Source organism: Daphnia pulicaria, chromosome 1, assembly GCF_021234035.1.
Source record: "Daphnia pulicaria isolate SC F1-1A chromosome 1, SC_F0-13Bv2, whole genome shotgun sequence".
Taxonomy (NCBI): domain Eukaryota; kingdom Metazoa; phylum Arthropoda; class Branchiopoda; order Diplostraca; family Daphniidae; genus Daphnia; species Daphnia pulicaria.
The window spans coordinates 10122549-10141569 of record NC_060913.1 but is presented as its reverse complement, the minus strand read 5'-3'; the positions used below and the strand labels follow the sequence as shown (position 1 = coordinate 10141569).

Here is a 19021-nt window from a genome sequence, read left to right as displayed (position 1 = left end):
GCTGCTGTTTGGTTTGCTTCAAAATATTGGAAATAATTGTATGATTATAAAATTTAAGTTTTTGTAATGAAAAATTATCCTTCCTGATATTTAGAATAAGAAGTTAAGATATTCATAAATATATCTAAATCTAGAGGAAAGATTTCGAGTGGCAACGTTGTCTGTCACTCACGCACGTGGTCTGCTTAAATATTGTTCTTTTTCAGTCGGGCAGAATTATTCGTTCTTTTTATTTGCATCGTCAAATAGTGCTTAATTCTTTTATACACTGGTTTAGTTATCAACTGTTTATATTTAAAATGAAAGAAACACCGCTATCGATTTGTGAGAAACAAACTGTAATCCAAGGCGTCAAAGAAGGACAAGTATTTCTCACAGGTCTAGTTGTTGTTTTTCGAATTTTGTTAACATTGTTTACGATTCATTCTTAGAGAGTTGACGGGCGTAGTCTCTCGGAACAGAGAAAGACTTGTATTACATTTGGAACAGAATGGGGATGCTGCCAGGTCCTTCTTGGAAACACAAGGTATCATGTTTTAGTGTCATTTTTCAGTACTTGTTTCTAACGTGTTTTATCCTTAATGAATCTTTTGTCAGGGTGATGGCACAAGTTTCTTGCAGTGTCCAAGTCCCGAAATCATCAAGAGCAAATGAAGGCATGCTGTTTATCAATGTTGAAATGTCTACTATGGCAGCTGAACATTTTGAAGCTGGCAGATTAGGACAACAAGGCATTGAAGTCAATAGGCTAGTTGAAAGGTGCATTAAAGGTAATGTACATACATTGCCACTGATACATCAAGGGCCTTATTAAATTATCTATTTTAAAAACAGATTCCCGCTGCATTGATTTGGAGAGCCTATGCATTTTGGTTGAGGAACAAGCTTGGGAAGTGAGAGTTGACATACATGTACTAGTAAGTATATTTATAATGTAGAACTCTGTATTTGTAATGTATAATATATTTGTAATGTAGAACCATGAAGGAAATCTGATTGATGCTGCCACTTTGGCTGCTCTAGGCGCTCTTTGTCACTTTAAAAGACCGGATGTAACTCTCGATGGTCGGGATGTTATCATCCATCAGCTAGATGAAAGGGATCCAGTTCCACTCACTATCCTACATCATCCTTTAACTCTTTCCTTTGCTCTCTTTAACCAAGGGTAACTAGATCGCTGTATTTTGTTTTCCCTTTGAAAAATTACTTATTTATTTATTTTCATTACCTTTTCCCATAGGAAAATTTGCGTCTTGGACCCAACAAATTTAGAAGAACGTTCTGCCGATGGAAAACTTGTGATGGGTTTAAATGCGTACCGAGAACTTTGCACATTACAGATATCTGGCGATGGGGTGTTTATCCATAAAGAAGCAGTTATATCGTGTGCGAATGTGGCAGCATCAAGAGCTGTTCAAATGGTTGAAATGTTAAAAAAATCTCTGGCTGACGATGCCGCCGAAAGGTATTCAGCCTAATTCTTCAGCCCCCGAAAGTGAATAACATTATCTTTTTGCAATATTTGTAGAGCCAAAGGAAAGTACAGTGGGTTAGTTGCTAGCGTAGCGCTGGAAACAGAAAGAATCACCACTCAGTCTCAGGCCGAAGTGTATTTCAAGGCGCCACATCATAAGGCTAAAGTATCGAAAAAAGAACCTTCGGCAATCACGAAGACGAAACTTGTAAACGATCAAGGAGTTGTGACATTAGAAACCTCTTGCGATACGTCCAGCAGCGAAAGTGAGATGGAAGTTGAACCACTCCCACCTGTGGCAGTAAAAAAGAGGGTCTACGAAGAAATAGGTAAAAACATTGGTTTCGTCCTGTATCTCGTCTATCGGCATTCAAATCTAATTTTCTTACCGTTTCCTTAATTACTTAGATGTTGGAAATGATAGTGAAGAGGAGCCTGTCATTATGGTAACCAGCGAACTTACGTAAAATGACTATGACGCACCGATTAAACCTTTCGTTCGAATGTATTTGAATTTACAAGGTTAAATTAATAATTAAAACATGCCAAGGAGAAAACAACAGACGCACGCATATTTTTGAGTTCCATCCTTTCGCTAGTTCATCATTTCGAAGACAAACGTGCTTTAACGTGATTTGCACTGGGGGAGGGGTTGAAGCTTAGACAGACCACGGTTTTACAAGTTGTCATTGTTTGGTTTCAGATCAAGTTTGTTTTTATTAGATTTGACGGTGTAAAGGAATGAGTGGAGGGCTTCCTTCTCCACCACGGGGATAGTCCGGAAATGGCGCATCAAGGTCTATCATTTCAATCACGAGGATTATTGGTAAGTAATTAATAATAATAATAGTAGGTAAACTAGGCAATATCTGTACCTCTGCAAGTTGTGCTTTATTGAGGCCTGGTCGAGTGGGCACTTTGTAGTGTCGCTTATAACGCCTTAGCGTATTGATTTGAAGTTGGAAGAGATCAACTTCTGGAGCGTCACGTTCTCTTTCTTGCAGACTGAGCGTGTCTCGGTCTGTTTCGTTGGAGTCGTCTTCAGAATCTTTCCTCTTGCGCTGCCGGACTCGAACAGACTGAATTAAGCTCTTGTGGTAATCACAAATATAGATGTGTCTGGCCTATAATTAAGAATAATAATGCACAAGTTAAATAATACTTCATGAATCTTGAATAAAACTGACAAGGGAACATCCACAGTGGTTGTGCCTTAATTGGTCTTCCAAAAGCGGAGGGAATGCTCAGGATTTCCAACACTTTTAAAAGTCCTGGGCAATTTGTGACCAAGTGAAAGCCTAATGCAAAAGACAGGTAATTTCTACTTGGACACCAAGGACCCTTGAATAGAGGGTTTGCTAGTCCCTATTGAAACTTTGTGTGAATAACTTACAGAGGAGTCCATGTGTAGCCGTAGTTTCCTTTGTTGTACAGTCTTTTGAATCCGTTTACTAATCAAACAAATGTTGAAAATAATGTTTCTTGATCAATTAGAGCACACATACCTGTAAGAGGCATTTCCAGCCATTCTAGGACATCTCTCGCCATCGTCAATCATCTGATCAAATTCAATCAGGCAGCAATGTTGATCATGGCTTCGCTTGGAATCACGCGAATCCTCCTCACCCGAACCCGTACTAAACCCATTCATCTTTGAAATCCTCTCTCCCTCGCACGATTGATCGAAAGTCACAACAAAGGCAATCGCGAAAGTCACCTTTCACTACAACGTACACAACGAACTGTGGACGCTCTTTCACGAATTGCGTATGAAAGCCAAAACAAACTGTTTACTTGAAATCTCACGATTACCGTACAACCTACTAAGAAAACGGAGGAAATCTCCCCTTAATTCTTCGCAATAATTGACTTTTGTTTAGCTACTTTTCAATGTATCCAATCGAGTTTTTAGGAAAAGTGCAAGCCTACACAAGTTCGTCGTTGAAACACACTTGTTATTCTCCCTCAAGCTACGAAAACGGTATCCAGAGACGCTTGATCGAGAGGGCCGTCACGTCTCCTGAAAATTCTAAACTCCCTTGTTGCTGGTTCTTTTTTATAAAAAATATTTTTACCATGTGGCTTTCACAAATAATTTAAAGTAAAACAAGTTTAACTTGCAAAGTATTTTCAAAATTCAGTTGATTTTCTAAGAGGATTTTATGTTAAATAAAACATAAAGAAAAGTTCGAGATATCGCGCCCTCTGCCGTGGGCAACGTGTACTTAATTATCATCACAGAAAATGTTGAATTTTGACTGTTGACCCTGTGCCGAAAAACGTTTGTTAATAAGAGTTGTGTGAACATTTTCCCACTTAAAAGCGACTTATTTCATAGAATGTAATCATCGTATGGCCTACGTGTGGTTTACTTGAGCTGTGGAATGTAAAATTGCAAATGTTCTGTAGTTCTGACTGTTCTATCAAACATACATCTACATCAACAACATCAACGATTTTTGGAAGATGATCGTCTGCAAGGAATTGAAGTAGATTTAATAACTTCATCTCTCGTGGGGTTTGTTTTCAATTCCCATCCAGGTTGCTGGTAATGCAAACACATATCGTAAGTCGTAACAACGTTTACTTTCTCTTCATCGATTCCACCAAGAATTCAAAAAAATGTATTTGAAACAATAAAGAACGTTAGTGACGCAAGATGGCAGGGACAAGCTATCCTCTTCCAAGATTCTAACCTAAAAAATAAAATAAAAACAAACATTCCTTAATAATTATGAGCTTATCGTGTTAAAGATGGAGTCCTCTGCAATCCTTATTCTAACGAAAAATTTTACATTTTAACATGGCCGACAAACAGGGAAAAAAAAATCAAAAAGTGACGTGCTTTCAAATCTAGATTATGAACTGGTCCACAGCAGACCGGCACATTATTTAGAAACGCCAGGCCATCCTAAACAATAAAGGCTTCTCCTTGTTTCTATGTCCCGATGCTACGTAATAAGCAGGCAAACCCGGCTCTTCCTTTATCGATTTTAGCTCAGCCCAATCGCTATTTTAGATACGACTCTTTCAAGTTTCACATAGCATTTTTCTGGAAGGATTGCAAGTGGCGCTACGTTTGGCTGGCCACTGAAGCTTCAGCTTTTGTTTATTTTCTTATCAATTTTCAGTTTTCCTTGTTCAAATTCGGCCATATTTTTTTTTTAAGTACAACCGCTTTAATCACAATTTCCAAATTCTGATCACTCTCACGTAAAATGTATGGCTAAAAATAATGTAGGGATCACGACTAAAAGATAGCGTGCGATCGAAAGTTACGCTTAGTGTTACGCTTAGTCCAGTCTATAGTTGCCCATAACGTCAATGGGCCCAACCGGTTTTATTCTACATACTTGTACTAAATAACCTTTTTTTCACGAGAAATAAGTTATAATAAACTGAAATTTCAATGTCAAGTTAACTATAATTATGTATGGCTTCTTAACTAAAAGAATATATATATTAGGTCGGATAGCAGATGTTTTCTTGGGCGATTTCTAACTATACCATCTCCTTGATTCAGGATAGATAGGGCCCGCTTGCATATAGATTTCCCCATCCTATATTTCTGTGTTAACGTTGCGTGTGTGTGTGTGTGTTAACGGTGGGGTATATAAAATCTTGCCTCAAGGTTTCCCCAAAGGTCTACGGTCCAATCAGAACACAGTTAACATCCAACGTTTGGCGGTAGTTGTAAGAAGAAAGCCGATTAGTCCTCCTCCGAGCGGCAGAATTGAAAATTCAAAAAAGAGGATTTTCATTGGCTGTCGATCCAGCCCAGCCATTGCCATATCCCCCTCAGACCGAGTCTTATACGCGTTGTTCTTGGGTCCAGACTTTTGTGTGTTCTGAGATACCCCTCGTCTGTACTGTACTCACGGCTTAAAGGTATGTTTGGAAATTTCATTTATTCTTATTTATCTCTCGATTTTCCTTTGCTTAAGTATTTTGTAATGTGAAATGTTTTGTTGCCTACACATTTTTGCAATTGTTTTCAATATTTTTTCACAGTCTGGCTATCGTTTTTGTCTAGAAAAACGTATTTAGTAAATCGGGTTTGTCTCCTGTGTCTGGCTATGGCCATGGCCGCCAAGAGAAGCGCATTGCTATTTTCCCTCTCATTTTCCAGTTATTTCGATGAAAATCGATGGCCAGTCTACAATCTAGAATAGCGAACTTTACATCCGACCGAAATGTTTCTCGTTTTTTCGTCTTGCACTCTTGTGCGTTTTTATATAGTTTAGTTTTGAGACTATCTTCGGTTCCTCGCTTGTTGGCCATGGTTGCAAGGTTCCCAACATCCCTTCGTTAAAGGCATCGCCATGTTAGCACGCCACAGTCATGCATAACGGCAAAACCTTGCAGCGAAGCCCACGTCAGAGATATCACTTTGGAAATTTTTCCTGCAGCCAATAAATATTGTCAGTGGATTTCATCAAGTCAGAATTTAACCTTGTTTCATCTAGTAGCAACTTCATTCATTTTTAAAGGGCTTCGTCGGCCATTTTCTTTAGTGTACGAGGTTTTGGCCGTGTGCCTTGTGTAGTAACAACGACCAGCTTTTTCTCCCATGTTTGAGCGTCGCTTTCCCAACCCAAGCTCTCTCTTGCCGCTAGGCTATAGCTATGGCCGTATTCCTTTATAGATCTCTTCCCCTCCCTCTTCAGTGGGAGGCGTTCCCCCTCCCACCCTCTCCCCACGCGACTTTGAGCATAGCTGAGTCCCCAGCGCTTGGTAGTAGCAAGCCTCTCTCTCTCTCCCATAGTAGTTTTAACACAGTACAGAGTGCCCAAAAATTTGTGATTCTTTTGCTTTTTCACTGCGCTGTGTATCTCTTGTGTGCTGTGTGTACTACTCACAGAAAAAGGTGCTGTTTTCAGGTATTTAAACCAAGACCGAATGAAACTTTAAGTGTTTATATTTTTCCAGTCACATTTTTTTGGCCTTCTAATTAAATCTAATGCGTTTGAATTTCGTCATCACGAGGGATGGTCTTAAAAAATGGGTAAAGTCGTAAAAATGCTCAAGATCTAATTAGATATTCCCAGCTGTTAGAAAATATTTCCCAACATTGATTTCCTGGCAGGGAATAGGATGAGACAAAAGATAGTGAAGATGGTATTGATTTTTTTTTCTTGTCAAGCTTGCAGAGGCGAATGAATTTTTAAGTGATTACGGTTTCGATGCCGGTATTTGAATTCGTGTGACACCATCACGAATCTGTTAGGCCAGAAAGTTTGACATTTTCAACTAACTACGGTTGTAATTAAGAATTTACTAGTTTGAAGGTTGGAATAGTTGTCTTTAATGGCAAATATATTTCTGTGTAATTCTTTTAAAAAATAAGTAAGGGTTTTTACTAGTTTTGTGTAGCGCAGAAGTCAACTCTGGGAGCAGACGCGCTTCGGTAGAAGGTGGCGCCAAATTTTTAAATGACGACAAAGGGAAGCCAAACTGTCATGGCGATCGATTTCTTTCTCTAGTGAAACGTTTTTTGTTCGGTTTAATATTCTTTCTTGTTTATTTCATGCGGTTAGTGGGCTAGTGGTGTGATGTGTAAAAATGTGATTTTAATTATTATTTTTTTTTTAGGGTTTAACAAGTTTTGAACTGTCTTATTTTTCGAAAACTTCGACGATTTCAAAAGATGCCACGTGCTAAGGCTGATGCTAACAAACCCCGTGGCCGCATGACGGCCTATGCTTTCTTCGTCCAGACGTGCCGCGAAGAGCACAAGAAAAAGCACCCTGATGAGAATGTTGTCTTCTCTGAATTCTCCAAGAAGTGTGCTGAGCGATGGAAGGTATGTTGTACAGTCACCCACATATAAAGTTTAAATGTTTCAAGTTTAACATTTGCTTTCTTTTTTGCAGACAATGAGTGATAAGGAGAAGAAAAGGTTCCAGGAAATGGCTGAGCGTGACAAGGTCCGCTTTGATGATGAAATGAGGCACTATGAACCTGCTGACAAAGGTGCTGGTAGAGGCCGTAAACGCAAGCAAGTCAAGGACCCAAATGCTCCCAAGCGCTCACTCTCAGCATTCTTTTGGTGAGTATTTTGGTAGTTTAATGTCCCAGTGAATTTTTCTAAATGTGACTTGTTTCATTAGGTTTTGCAATGATGAACGTGGCAATGTAAAAGCTGCTCACCCTGAATACACTGTTGGAGATATCGCCAAAGATCTTGGCAGACAGTGGGGAGAGGTTGATGAGTCTACAAAGTCAAAGTACGAGGCCATGGCTGAAAAGGATAAAGCTCGCTACGAGAGGGTAAATTTTCAAAATTACACAAGTTCAAATTTTTCAGTGCAATCATTTCTCCTTTATGTTTTTTAGGAAAACAACGCCTACAAGAAGAAATTGAAGGGTGAAGCCGAAGAAGATGATGATGAAGACGATGACGATGATGACGAGTAAACATCTTCGTTTGACTTACCTCTGTTTTTTCCTCCCTCAATCTCCCGGCTCCTTTTCAATCCCCCTCGTATTTTTTTTTTTTACTCCAGTTAGACATGTGTTCGCCAGAGTATCTTCATGTTTGTTTTATTTTCATCTTCATCGTATCATCCTCATTCCTTCCTCCCCAAAACTGCTGACTGGTGTACATATCGAGGAAGACAAGACACACAACAGAAAATCGCTCGCAGCTCCTACTACTCCCTTACCTACCCTTATATTTTGAAAAGTTCTTGCAATAGCAGCCGTTTCATTCCGTCAAATCGAAGTGAACATCACCCATTTTCGTTAAGGGGTTTCTCTTTTCCCCTTCTCACACCTGTTTGTTTTGGTACATTCATTATCGATTGGATTGAAAGGCGTGAAACAAGATCATCTCTTAAACTGAGTTCTTTTTACATCGGAATCCCCATCTCCTCTCGAATATGTTCACCAAGGAAGCTGGTTATAATATCTAACATTTTCTCCAACATTTTCATGTGGCGTTCTGTTTCGTACTTCCACGTCCCAAAACATCATTTTGAAAAAACGATAAAAAACAAGCAATGAATACACATCCCATCTTTCCATGTTTCAATCAAAGTTTATTTTTTTGAACAACTTGTTGCAATTTTAAAATTTTCGATCATTGTATTTTTATCACAGTAAAAAAAAGGTTTATTGTAGTAAACGACGAATTTTAGCGCAGGTTATCAATGAACCAAGGTTCGTCACCCACACCATATTTCGTCAACGGTAAATCGTATGGAAGACAGAGTTGCTTCCCGAGTTCGAAGAAAGTCGTTTCACCAAACTAAACGAAAACAAAATAATATTTCAATTACTAGAAATTCAGAGAAGCCTAAAAAACTAATGTTACAAGAAATTTGGGTAAGAACAGGACACCAGCTTCAAACGATTGAATCATCAATTTGGAATCCTTGCTGGTCCTCATCCCCCAAGCGGCCTAAAAAAATGGGATTTTTGAACAAGCTTACTCAGGCTGAAAATAGGAAATAAATGAATAGTACTTTTGAAACGTTCGCACTGGTAAGTACGAAAAAAGAAGCTCTGCTCATATCACTGCTGACACGAGCATAAGATTTAATGTGAGGCATTGCCTGTAAGGAGGATGGTTACATAATCTTTTAATATTGTTTGCATCATTTAACCAACGATTGAGCTTACCGTTGTTCGGAGTCTGCTGTCACTACGCCATTTACTTCATGAGGAACACAATTTCAAGAAGGTGAAAAGAAAACTGTCAATCTCTTGTTAACAGATAAATGCAATTGGTATAATCTCTTACTGGAGGAATCCTGTGAACCATGTTTGTTTGTTGTGGCCTTGATGTGAGTATGGTAAACAGCCTCCACCAAGTAACCCGTGAATACTGGATTTGACATCTTCGAAGCACGGGTAAACCTGTTTAAGACAATGTTATGAAACAAAAACTAATCAACTGACATTTGCAACTGAGGATACGTACTACTTGGACATTTTTCTGGCCGAGTTTGGTGACACCGGAAGCAGCAGCCATGGATACACCTAACTCGCCTGCAAGCCAGCTGCTGGGTGATGGACCGAGCGAACCAATCGAAGAACATTGCATGATAATGGTCTCATTTGCCTCAGACGAAGCATGCTGTTGCAATAGCCAAGACAAGTGAAGATGTCCCCATTTCGGCACTTTTTCATTGGCTTCTGATTGAATGGCATGAGATCCCGGCGAAGATGGGATAAAACAAACTCTGTACACAAAACATTTTGCGTCTGGCTAAAAAGTTTGAAAACAAGGTACCTTATAACTCAAAATTTACTTAATACTAGACATGTCAGCCTGGCGAATTTTTTCTATCCAAGGCTTCAAAGCGGAAAGTGAATAGGATTCTAAATAACGAACAAGATCCCTTTTGAAACCAGTTATAGAATCACCATCTCCGATCTTCTCGTTGTCTTTTGATGACAAAGGTGGACAAGACGGACTAATCCAAAGGCCTGCACAAATTTATTGTTTAAAAAACGATAGTTTGCCAATAGGGATTGTAGTGGTACGTACCTTGTGTACGGTCTTCCCAATCAGATTCAATAAGGTTACCCGTATGAACAACGATTCGCAAATTTCCGTCTTCGTAGGACATCATGGACATTTTCCTTCAGGTAGTTCCAGAAATGATAATGAAAACACAATGTAAATATGAAAATCGTATAGTCTAACAACTAAAAAATTTAATGCTTACGTGTGGTGGCTACCAAATGGATATTTAGGTTTGACTCTGATCGTGTGAAGCGTTGGCACTCGACTTTGAGCGGCAGCTAGCTCTTCGGATTCAGTTCCGTAAATCACGAGCATTGGCTTCCTTCTGTTTAATACAAACAAAATGATCAAAACTCATGAAACATATGCAGTAATAAGTATATATGTAATTACTGGACTTTATGCTGACAATACTGAGCAAGTAGCCAACCAAGCTCCACCATGAAGTTAAATTGTACTGATTCTTGCAACACACCAAGTGAAGGATGGAGCAAATCACTAAATGTTAAGGTAAGAGACTGGTCCCAAGTTTCAGGTACATTTTCTATAGAGCTAAGGAAATAGCAAACAGGAGCAGAAGCTTCAATCTTTTGTAAAGGGTTAAGTTTTTCATTGACAACCATTTTGGTTGAGGAACCAACATCATCTGTCATCTTAGCGTGGGAAGGAATATTTTCATCAATAGCTGTTGCTTCTGGAACAGAGAAAATTTCATGATCCATTTAATTTTATGATTATTGCAGAATTGAACTAAACTGATTCTTTTTTCTTTCTGTTGGCTGCTATTTTCTTCTATCTCTGCCTCATTGTCACTTTGTGCCATTGCAGAGGCATTACGCTTCACTCCAGTTTTTTCACCAGAGATTTCCATCTTCCTTCTGTCATCAAGAATTAATTCCCCACTTTCCATGAGCACAGCGACAAGTTGTGCTTGCTCCAGAAGGTTTGGTTTTAATTCTTGAGACATTACAGCTTCGATTTCTCCATTGTTTATTTGTAATGCTATTTTTTCAACTTCCAATATGAATTATATTATTACATTAATTCGTATAAAACTATTGTTAAAAAATATTTGCTTACTAATTGGGTGAGAAAACTCAAGGAAATGATGTTTATTTCGCCGAAAACACGTTGACCCGTATTTACAATCTTTCATATCCATTACGATAGTTGCTCCTTCGCAAAAAATGATGAAAGGCTAGTAATTTTGTTGTATGTTCAATTGATTAAGAACTTTAAAAGTATGATCTATATCCTTTTAAAAACCAAATAATTCTGATTTCTGACTGATTCTCATAAACAAACGTTCAAAACAGTTTCTGGATTGCTTTGTACAAACTCAAAGGCCGCCTAATTTACTTGGCCGCTAGATGGCCAAACCTCCCCCTCCCTGCCCTCCCAAAAAAAAATATATAATAATTAGGGAAGCTGAGTTAATAAAAATTGTATTATTATTACTTAAATGTTTTTACCATTAAGCTATTCTCTCATGAATTACAGTCTTACATTTTTTTTTTACTTTTTTGATTTCTCAAGATTAATTCTAATTGAAATACGAGGGCCTTCAATAACCTACAACTAGGGCGGAGAAGAAGGCCATCATTTGTTGGTGTAGTTCTTAAGTGTGTGCTCTTAAGTCTCGAAAGAATAAAGATTTCAAAGTGGATAATTTGTGTCAACGAATGTCATGTTCTTTAATGGTTGCGTGAGGCATCTTCTTCTCATATGATTTTTTGCAGCGCTGATTTTCTGTCTAGTAGCCATCAAACTTTATTTCCCATTTGAGTTAACATCTCAGGATTTCTGCTAGAGCTGTAAGGTCTGATAGCTGATTCATCAGATAAATTAAGCCACTGGTACTACAACAAAGTGCTCCTTTAAAATCCATTTACTCAACTTTATAGAAAAATATGTTGTAAAATCTAGTATAAAATAGTGATGTCATATTGTTTTTAGGTGTTGCCTAGATTTTCAAACAGCGGTTTTATCTAAAACTTCAAAAATGTTTTGGCGTTTTAATAATATGTGTACCACCAACATCGACAATCTTCTAAATGATGAAGTAAGTGGTGATATTATTTTAAACTTTTTTAAATTCCATTTTAATGGAAATCAAATCTCTTAGGATATCACATTACAGAGATTAATGGATGAAGATGATATAATTCAAGAATGTAAAAGTAGTAATAGGAAGCTCATTAATTTGTAAGTATAGTATGACAAGTATAAAAGTGTGGTTTAATCTTATGCACTTTTTATTTATTTGTAGTTTGGTGAAGCCTGAAGTGTTGCATGAACTCATCAGTTTGGTGACAAAGGAACCATCAACTCAGGCTGCTGATGTTGTGCGTTTCAAATATAATAACATAGCTGCTGAACTGCTTTCCTGTGACATTTCTGTCATCAATGATGCTATTGTAATGGATGAGGTTCTCTTGACAGAGTTGTGCCAATTCATTGGTAATGAACCTCCACTCAATCCTCTCATGGCATCATTTTTTAGTAAAACAATGGCAGTTCTGGTTGGAAGGAAAGCAGATAAGGTACATTAGTATTGAAATGCCATCAGTTTCATTTATTAACAAGTTTTTGTTTCTCAGATGCTGGAGTACCTGAAAAAAAAAGAAGGATTTCTTTCTCAGCTTTTGAAACATTTAAGAACTTCTGCCATAATGGATTTGGTATTGAAGTTGGTGACCTGTGTTGAAAATAAAAATTCCAGATTAGAGATTGCTCATGTAAAACGACAGTTTTCGGTTTTGTTTACATAAGCTATTTCGTAACAGTTTTGCTTTCTGTGAATCTGCTAGTGGCTGTGTTCCGAGCATTTTGTGGAAAATTTACTTGGTCTTTTATCCGGGAAAACTGAAGCAGATTTGCACGGGAATGCAGCACAACTTTTGTGTGATTTGTTACGTTTGCTGCGCGACATGCACGCTCAAAACGTGGCAAATGAGATCAGCATGGAACACACTCATCAAGGCGAATCGGTTGAATGTGATCCCATTCTTGGCGCGTTGGAATCGTAAGAAACTGCACTATATAGTGTTTAAAAAACTTACTCACAGTTTTATTTATTTTTTCACAACAGAAAAGCCATGGTGGACCTCCTCCTAAGTAATATGCTGGGCAGTGAACTCTGCGAAAGTTCTATTGTTCATGGCATCACAGTTTTGTTGACGCTATTAGAAGTTCGCAGACCTCCGTAAGTCTCAATTCCGATTGAACTAATGTAGCAATACCTCCTAAAAATTACTGTTTTTCGATTTAGACAATTGTTATCCAGTGAGCCAGAAGTTTATGATCGTTTTCCTCCCGATCCTGTTGTTACACCTTGTATTCGAAACACAGTGGAAGCCATCATTCCGCGTTTAAAAGACTTCCATCAAATCCTTTCTCAACCTCCTCATGTATTTATCATTTTTTAAAAACTATCTCAGTCTTTAATTAATCTGATTTTCTAAATAGAAACCCGACATGGACGTTATAACAGGTGCATGCAATAAACCGTTTGGTTTTGTGCGGTTACAAGTGACGCGCTTGATTGCCGTGCTGATTGCTACTGGAAGCTCGGAAATTCAGAAGGAACTAGCTTCTCTAGACACTTTTCCTCTTTTACTGGTAAAAGAATAAAGATAAAAAAGATGTTGTGTTTTTATTGGGGATTTTTTTTTTTTTTTTTTTTTTTTTTACAGGATATGATGGTAGAATTTTGTCACAATAACTTCCTCCATGCTCAAGTGGAGCGCTCTATCCAGTACGTTTTGGGTCTCGAGCCAATTGACTTGCTTCAACCATCAACCCCACTGGCGGTGACCGATGGTTCTTCAGAAAACGAAACCAGAAACGAGTCTGAGCAGCCCACAAGTTCCAATCATCGCCTCCTTTCTTACGTAATGGATTTTACGCTAACTTTCTATTAGCAAAGCTAACATTGTCCCTTAAAACGAATATAGCTGATGAACGACGTTTGTATCGTTCGGCGTATTATGGAGGCCTGGGAGCTAAATGATCAACACCAGTAAAATTTACTTATATACCAAGTTATGTAAAACAAAGCAATTTAATTCAAAATTGATTTTCTCGTTTAGGAACCAGCAGGGTGGCTTAAGGCGAGCTTACATGGGTCATTTAATTCGAATGGCGAATTATGTAGTTGATTTTGGAAAACAAGGAAAGAACGCCACCAAGATACAACAGCTGATAGAAAACCTCCCTGACGAACTTAGAAATCGATGGGCCGATTTTGTGGAAAACAAAGTAGTACCTGCCAATCGAAACAACGAAATCATTCCGGTCACGGTACAACCAACAAATGACTTCGTTACTCTTGTTACACTAACCAATTTGCATTTGCCTTTCCCAGTCTCACATGGTAGCACCTCGTGTCAGCTCTGACGAAGAGGAATCTGATTTGATTCGTCTGCCAAAGGATACAGCAGCACAGGAGGTTAAGTATCGAAATCATTGTACGAAATTGTTTAGCAATTTATCGATTACAATTTTAGGTGTTCGCTGAATATCAGATGGAAGTTATGAACAAAAACATAGTTACACAATTTGGTTTTGCCGATACTCAGTTCAATGATAACGACGATCAGTTGAGGTAAGCAGATAATGATAGCTGATGAAAGTGCCATTTCAGTGCAGTTTTTGTTTCAATCGTAAAGACCGCCTCCTGAGACGCTGGTGAATATTGCGTTACCCGAGGATGGAGACGAGCTTAACCAACAGTCTGAGCTCTTTGAGCAGGTTTGCAACGAACGGATGCAGACGCGGCAGAAAGCAGTTGATGGTGATGATGCTGAAGACAACGAGACATGGCTGAGCACACGACGTTCCAGGTACGTCGATTGATATAGATATTCTACAGCATTACAGCATTTAACTACTTTGTAAACAGTGAAAACGCTTCCACTGTCCGACAAGAATCGATTCCCGATGAAGAGGAAACTATTACCGATGTTGCAAATGATTCGATGGATATCGATAATGCAGACCGTAAGTAATAACCTCGCCTTACTTGCGTATGGAATTTAAAGCATGTTACTCGTTATTTACAGCCTGGGCGTCAACTGGAGATCTACCTATTCCTGTGGCCGCAGATGCAGGAAATCCTTGGGAAAGCGCCCCAACTTGTACTGCAGGTGACGAGGACGATAGTTGGGCAAATTTTTCCAAGGCGGATTTCGATAACCCGTGTATTGCGACTCCAATGGAAATATCGGATTCCCCAAGTACAGGTAATACGAATTTCGAAAATATGTGTAAAACTGATACACATTTTTCACTTTGTTATAGTTGCATCAGACGTTCCCGCAGACGTTTCACTAATAACATCGAAAGATCCCAACGCATCTTCTCCGGAGGATAGGTAAATAATGTTTTTTTTTTTTTTTTTTTTTTCTTTTTGATCACTGATTTTAACACCTTTAACTTTTGATACTCGATTATTTTTCACTAGGCCTGACCCATCTATAACGGCAGAGCAAGCAAATGGCCCTGTCTAGCGCAGCGAAAGATCTTGCGACTTCCACAGGCATAATTTATCCTTCCTTTGGTCCTCATGATTCTCTTCACCCCCTCCCCCCAATGTATCTGCCTGAGTCTGCTGAATGTAAATGTGGTTCTTTCCTCTGAAGTCTGGTTGTATTCGGTTGGAAAGAAGCAGAACCCTACACGACCCCCCCCCCCCCCCCCCCTCTTTACTAGAATTAAACGTTGCCTTGGGTGCTGAAGGGGTCGGTTAGACATTCAGTAAATCAACAAAAGGAATAGTTTACCGCGGAAATTTGGTTTTTCGAGCACCATAAGCAAACTGCTGTATAGCATTGTCACGTGTACGTCGGGGACTTTGTTTTTCGGATCTCTGTTTATTTTGTATACTTCGGTAGAGTGCATAAGTTCCTTTGGGGAAGTGACAGGATCGAGGAACTCGTGTCGATTGTCTAATGTCGAATAGCTCATCCGTTTTTATGTAACTAAGCGGGGTATCGAAACAAAGGTATGGTCAATTTTTTTGTCTGTGCTGTGTAGGATATTTGAGTGAGACAAAGCTAAGGATTTTTTAGGCATTCGCTTTTCTGTTAAAAATGCTGTGAAAAACTATCCCATCCGCACGTCCTTGCATGTAGTTGAAACTAAATTTCTTTAACGATTTTCTGCCTTTTTTCTTGGTTTTGTTTATTTTTATATTTTAGTTTGCGGGTGCAGAGAAAGATTCATTGCAATTTGCAAGCAACATTGAATGAATAAATGCGGTCTCCTAAAACGTGGCTGATCAAAAATTGAGACAGGATGTTTAACAAAATGAAAGATTTCACATTATTGAAATAATGGTTCAAATAATCTTGTTTCCGCTACTTTATTTGACGTGTATACAGGTGTTTTGAAAAAAAAGAGGTTGCAGCTGTTGCTAACAAATGCTTCAATGAAATAGACGGAAGTTTAAATTAAAATGCACACAATGCTGTAGGTTCACAGCGCTGTTGGCGGAGGAAATGTGAATGAGACGGAAATATCGTCTGCCGAGTCTGAAACCAGAATAACCTTGGGACAATGCATTGAAACGACTTTCTCTTTGATTCATGGTTGAAATGTTTCTTTTCTCTTTCGAAAAAATGTAGATAAGCCCGTCGGACTAGAAACCTTGGGCATTCTTTTGCCAATTTCCTGCCAGTCACTTCAGGTAAATTGCCATACATGCTTGACAACTATTGAAATTGAGTGCCGTTCACACAAGTAGTTTTTCGGGAAGGAAACGCATCTGAAATCGTAAGTGTTTATTTTTTTTCTTCGCCACAAAAACGTGCAACGACATTTTGTCCAATAGATTTTTTAAAAATGCCATAAAACAATTTTCTGTTCTACGGCAAAGTATGGGATCCATCTTTAACGATTTCAATTAAATTACTTGATCTTTGGTTGCCATTGAATTTGAAATCACTTAAGCTAATTTTGTTTTTAGAGAGTATATATAGACTCATTCAATGTTGTGTTTATAGTGTACATACGTGTGCATGCCATAATTCATTCTTGGCTAATAACCCTTTTGGAATAGTATAGATGAGTTGAACCCAGTCAGATTCAGAATTACTATTTGAAACCCAACTGCCTACTTCCAGAATGTCTACCTTGTCAAGTTCTATGGCTAAAAACAATTATACAAACTTGTGGCCAAAATTCGATGCATATTACCAATTCAGTTTGAAAATGTCTTCATTGAAAGCTTCACTGCCAACAAAGTATCAATATAATAAATAATCATGTTATAAGTTTTAATTGTAACTCATCTGCTTACCTTAATATGATTTTATAGAGTGCAATGGAAAAATCCTCCAGCAAAACCAACAGAAGCCTACCAACCAACTTTAATTGAACAAATAGCAAATGTTCTCACCCATGGGGTAAAATTCATGAAAATTAATGTTGTGATCTTTAATGAAAAAATCCTTTTTTAGATATGCATTTTGCCAGCTGTTTATGCCACTTGGTTGTTGATCCAACGCGCATCTACCCCCACCCAATTTTGGGCGGGTCTCATCTATGGAATTGCTTTGGTAATGCTTTTTACGGTATCTGCTGCATTCCATACAACTTGTTGCTTGTGCAATAACAGCCGGTATAGGTTCTTGATTTATTTATACATTTTGTTTATTTTCTTTTAATTTTTTTCCTTTTGATGTTCAACAAATCAGAATGCGTGATTTCTTGCATCGGGGAGACCGTGCTATGATATATATTTTCATTGCCTCTTCATACTTCCCGTGGCTATCTTTAATGCCAAATCTTAGCGTTGCTGCCGAAGCAACCAACAAATCGTCTTTTTCCTTACTCCCAACAATTCTTTCTTCATTGGGAGTCAGTACGTTAGTGGCTGCGGATTTACGTTGGTTCGTCTGGTGTTTAGCAGCAATGGGCATCCTTTATCAACAAATTTTTCATGAAAAGTACAAATGGCTAGAAACATTAATCTACGTACTCATTGGACTGTTGCCCTCCTTGCCTTTTGTCCATGGTGTAAGTTTTATTTTAAGAATTAATTAACTAAACAAAATAATAAGTATATTTTTGTCCCGAATCTCTAGGACGATTTTCAAGGAGTATGGGAATTGAAGCTGGGCGGAGCCTGTTATATTATAGGTCTTATATTCTTTAAAGCTGACGGTCGGATCCCATTGGCGCATGCCATCTGGCATATACACGTAGCTCTTGGTGCTTCTATCCATTACTACGCCGTGTTCTCTTATCTTATGGGCTAATTTCGATAGGCCCAAGAATAGTCGTTGATAGTCAAATGTAGCAAACTGGTTTCTAAATAAGTATGGGTGTGTATTAGTCACACACTCCTCTTAAGCAACCAGAACCAAGATTCATTAAGAGTTGGTTGCATGGTTCTAGCTAAATGAAAAATGATTGGCTTTCTATGTGATTTAGTATTTTTCTAAAGCATTATCTATTCAGATTATGTAAAAATATTTTTTATTGCAATTTTTTGTGTGTAATTTTTCTCTGCAGTGTGTTTGTCTCTTCTATTATTAGGTTGCGTAATCATGTCTTCATGTGAGTATTAAATTACCATGTTCATCCCGCTTTCTGTCTTGTAAACTGAAGCGTCCCAGTTGAGAACTATCGTACTAAACATATTTTATTACTCGTGTATTACTAATATTTCTCTGTGCTGCTGTTTCGATCATTCAATATTCCAGTTGATAAGGTAAGCCTCTAAATGTAAGTCTTATAACATTATTCAATTTGTATTAGATCTCTCTGGATGCGGTCACAGTAGACACGACATAAGCTCTTTCTTATTCTACTTAGCGATGAGATAGTTATCATAGTATTGAGATTGTTAATTAGACCATAGTTAATTTGCCATAACATCCCGAGGTTGTTGTTCATTCCTTTGTCTTTTGAATATTTGATTGCAAATTGCAAATATTCATCACAACTTTTGTGTTTAACTGTTTATGTCATTAAAATTTGGCGGAAATGTTCCTTTAATTCATATGCCAGCCGATAAACGTAAAATAGAAAGTATTCTGCATGCAATTATTTGCGTCATTTCTGTTGTA

General features: G+C 38.1%; 5 protein-coding genes and 2 long non-coding RNA genes across 9 annotated transcripts; 5 read left to right on the top strand and 2 right to left on the bottom strand.

Moving 5' to 3' along the window:
- Positions 1 to 159: 159 nt before the first annotated feature.
- LOC124348230 (exosome complex component RRP45-like) lies at positions 160 to 2034 on the top strand. Its single transcript, XM_046798511.1, has 8 exons — positions 160 to 365; positions 432 to 526; positions 598 to 770; positions 835 to 917; positions 978 to 1165; positions 1241 to 1465; positions 1529 to 1803; positions 1883 to 2034. The coding sequence occupies exons 1-8, from the start codon at positions 300 to 302 to the stop codon at positions 1939 to 1941; spliced, it is 1164 nt and encodes a 387-aa protein (XP_046654467.1). The 5' UTR covers positions 160 to 299; the 3' UTR covers positions 1942 to 2034.
- Positions 1961 to 3125, bottom strand: LOC124349360 (histone deacetylase complex subunit SAP30 homolog). The gene is made up of 4 exons (XM_046799867.1): positions 2980 to 3125; positions 2868 to 2925; positions 2350 to 2598; positions 1961 to 2273 (listed from the first exon to the last, which is right to left on the bottom strand). The coding sequence occupies exons 1-4, from the start codon at positions 3123 to 3125 to the stop codon at positions 2151 to 2153; spliced, it is 576 nt and encodes a 191-aa protein (XP_046655823.1). The 3' UTR covers positions 1961 to 2150.
- Positions 2612 to 3375, top strand: LOC124350930. Its single transcript, XR_006921295.1, has 2 exons — positions 2612 to 2788; positions 2969 to 3375. It is a non-coding gene; the product is annotated as an uncharacterized LOC124350930 (long non-coding RNA).
- A 1867-nt stretch (positions 3376 to 5242) lies between these two features.
- Positions 5243 to 8507, top strand: LOC124349368 (high mobility group protein DSP1-like). 3 transcript variants are annotated; one of them, XM_046799906.1, is made up of 5 exons: positions 5243 to 5362; positions 7067 to 7277; positions 7348 to 7523; positions 7585 to 7744; positions 7811 to 8507. In XM_046799906.1, exons 2-5 carry the CDS (start codon positions 7122 to 7124, stop codon positions 7889 to 7891), a joined length of 573 nt encoding a protein of 190 aa, XP_046655862.1. In that variant the 5' UTR covers positions 5243 to 5362; positions 7067 to 7121; the 3' UTR covers positions 7892 to 8507. The 3 variants fall into 3 exon arrangements, with proteins under 3 accessions (XP_046655862.1, XP_046655872.1, XP_046655880.1); XM_046799916.1 differs by lacking the exon at positions 5243 to 5362 and adding an exon at positions 6211 to 6354; XM_046799924.1 differs by lacking the exon at positions 5243 to 5362 and adding an exon at positions 6877 to 7006.
- LOC124346300 (probable tyrosyl-DNA phosphodiesterase) lies at positions 7906 to 11280 on the bottom strand. Its single transcript, XM_046798367.1, has 12 exons — positions 11028 to 11280; positions 10704 to 10961; positions 10341 to 10641; positions 10150 to 10272; positions 9969 to 10063; positions 9730 to 9907; positions 9399 to 9660; positions 9219 to 9334; positions 9098 to 9131; positions 8941 to 9030; positions 8790 to 8876; positions 7906 to 8723 (listed from the first exon to the last, which is right to left on the bottom strand). The coding sequence occupies exons 1-12, from the start codon at positions 11107 to 11109 to the stop codon at positions 8610 to 8612; spliced, it is 1740 nt and encodes a 579-aa protein (XP_046654323.1). The 5' UTR covers positions 11110 to 11280; the 3' UTR covers positions 7906 to 8609.
- Positions 9566 to 10267, top strand: LOC124350581. Its single transcript, XR_006921064.1, has 3 exons — positions 9566 to 9706; positions 9773 to 10069; positions 10178 to 10267. It is a non-coding gene; the product is annotated as an uncharacterized LOC124350581 (long non-coding RNA).
- A 159-nt stretch (positions 11281 to 11439) lies between the features above and the next one.
- On the top strand, positions 11440 to 18998 carry LOC124349936 (serine/threonine-protein phosphatase 6 regulatory subunit 3-like). The gene is made up of 22 exons (XM_046800887.1): positions 11440 to 11803; positions 11904 to 12009; positions 12073 to 12152; positions 12217 to 12490; positions 12548 to 12685; positions 12758 to 12972; positions 13039 to 13152; positions 13219 to 13357; positions 13416 to 13568; positions 13643 to 13840; positions 13904 to 13968; positions 14039 to 14249; positions 14314 to 14397; positions 14456 to 14553; positions 14618 to 14791; positions 14851 to 14948; positions 15011 to 15190; positions 15249 to 15321; positions 17266 to 17353; positions 17408 to 17568; positions 17645 to 17966; positions 18035 to 18998. The coding sequence occupies exons 2-22, from the start codon at positions 11950 to 11952 to the stop codon at positions 18206 to 18208; spliced, it is 3099 nt and encodes a 1032-aa protein (XP_046656843.1). The 5' UTR covers positions 11440 to 11803; positions 11904 to 11949; the 3' UTR covers positions 18209 to 18998.
- Positions 18999 to 19021: the final 23 nt, after the last annotated feature.

Bases quoted from the DNA above. Each gene is read 5' to 3' on its own strand.
- LOC124349360 (XM_046799867.1), bottom strand. From the start codon at position 3,125: ATGAATGGGTTTAGTACGGGTTCGGGTGAGGAGGATTCGCGTGATTCC. The intron at 2,599-2,867 runs GTAAGTTATTCA...TCTTAATTATAG, and splicing joins GGCTACACATGGACTCCTCT to GCCAGACACATCTATATTTG. The intron at 2,274-2,349 runs GTACAGATATTG...TTGAAATGATAG, and splicing joins ATAAAGCACAACTTGCAGAG to ACCTTGATGCGCCATTTCCG.
- LOC124346300 (XM_046798367.1), bottom strand. From the start codon at position 11,109: ATGGATATGAAAGATTGTAAATACGGGTCAACGTGTTTTCGGCGAAAT. The intron at 10,642-10,703 runs GTTTAGTTCAAT...TCTCTGTTCCAG, and splicing joins ACAGAAAGAAAAAAGAATCA to AAGCAACAGCTATTGATGAA. The intron at 9,335-9,398 runs GTACGTATCCTC...TGTCTTAAACAG, and splicing joins GCCAGAAAAATGTCCAAGTA to GTTTACCCGTGCTTCGAAGA.
- LOC124349368 (XM_046799906.1), top strand. From the start codon at position 7,122: ATGCCACGTGCTAAGGCTGATGCTAACAAACCCCGTGGCCGCATGACG. The intron at 7,278-7,347 runs GTATGTTGTACA...TCTTTTTTGCAG, and splicing joins AGTGTGCTGAGCGATGGAAG to ACAATGAGTGATAAGGAGAA. The intron at 7,524-7,584 runs GTGAGTATTTTG...TTGTTTCATTAG, and splicing joins TCACTCTCAGCATTCTTTTG to GTTTTGCAATGATGAACGTG.
- LOC124349936 (XM_046800887.1), top strand. From the start codon at position 11,950: ATGTTTTGGCGTTTTAATAATATGTGTACCACCAACATCGACAATCTT. The intron at 13,969-14,038 runs GTAAAATTTACT...TTTCTCGTTTAG, and splicing joins GAGCTAAATGATCAACACCA to GAACCAGCAGGGTGGCTTAA. The intron at 17,569-17,644 runs GTATAGGTTCTT...TCAACAAATCAG, and splicing joins TGCTTGTGCAATAACAGCCG to AATGCGTGATTTCTTGCATC.
- LOC124348230 (XM_046798511.1), top strand. From the start codon at position 300: ATGAAAGAAACACCGCTATCGATTTGTGAGAAACAAACTGTAATCCAA. The intron at 366-431 runs GTATTTCTCACA...ATTCATTCTTAG, and splicing joins AAGGCGTCAAAGAAGGACAA to AGAGTTGACGGGCGTAGTCT. The intron at 1,466-1,528 runs GTATTCAGCCTA...CAATATTTGTAG, and splicing joins GCTGACGATGCCGCCGAAAG to AGCCAAAGGAAAGTACAGTG.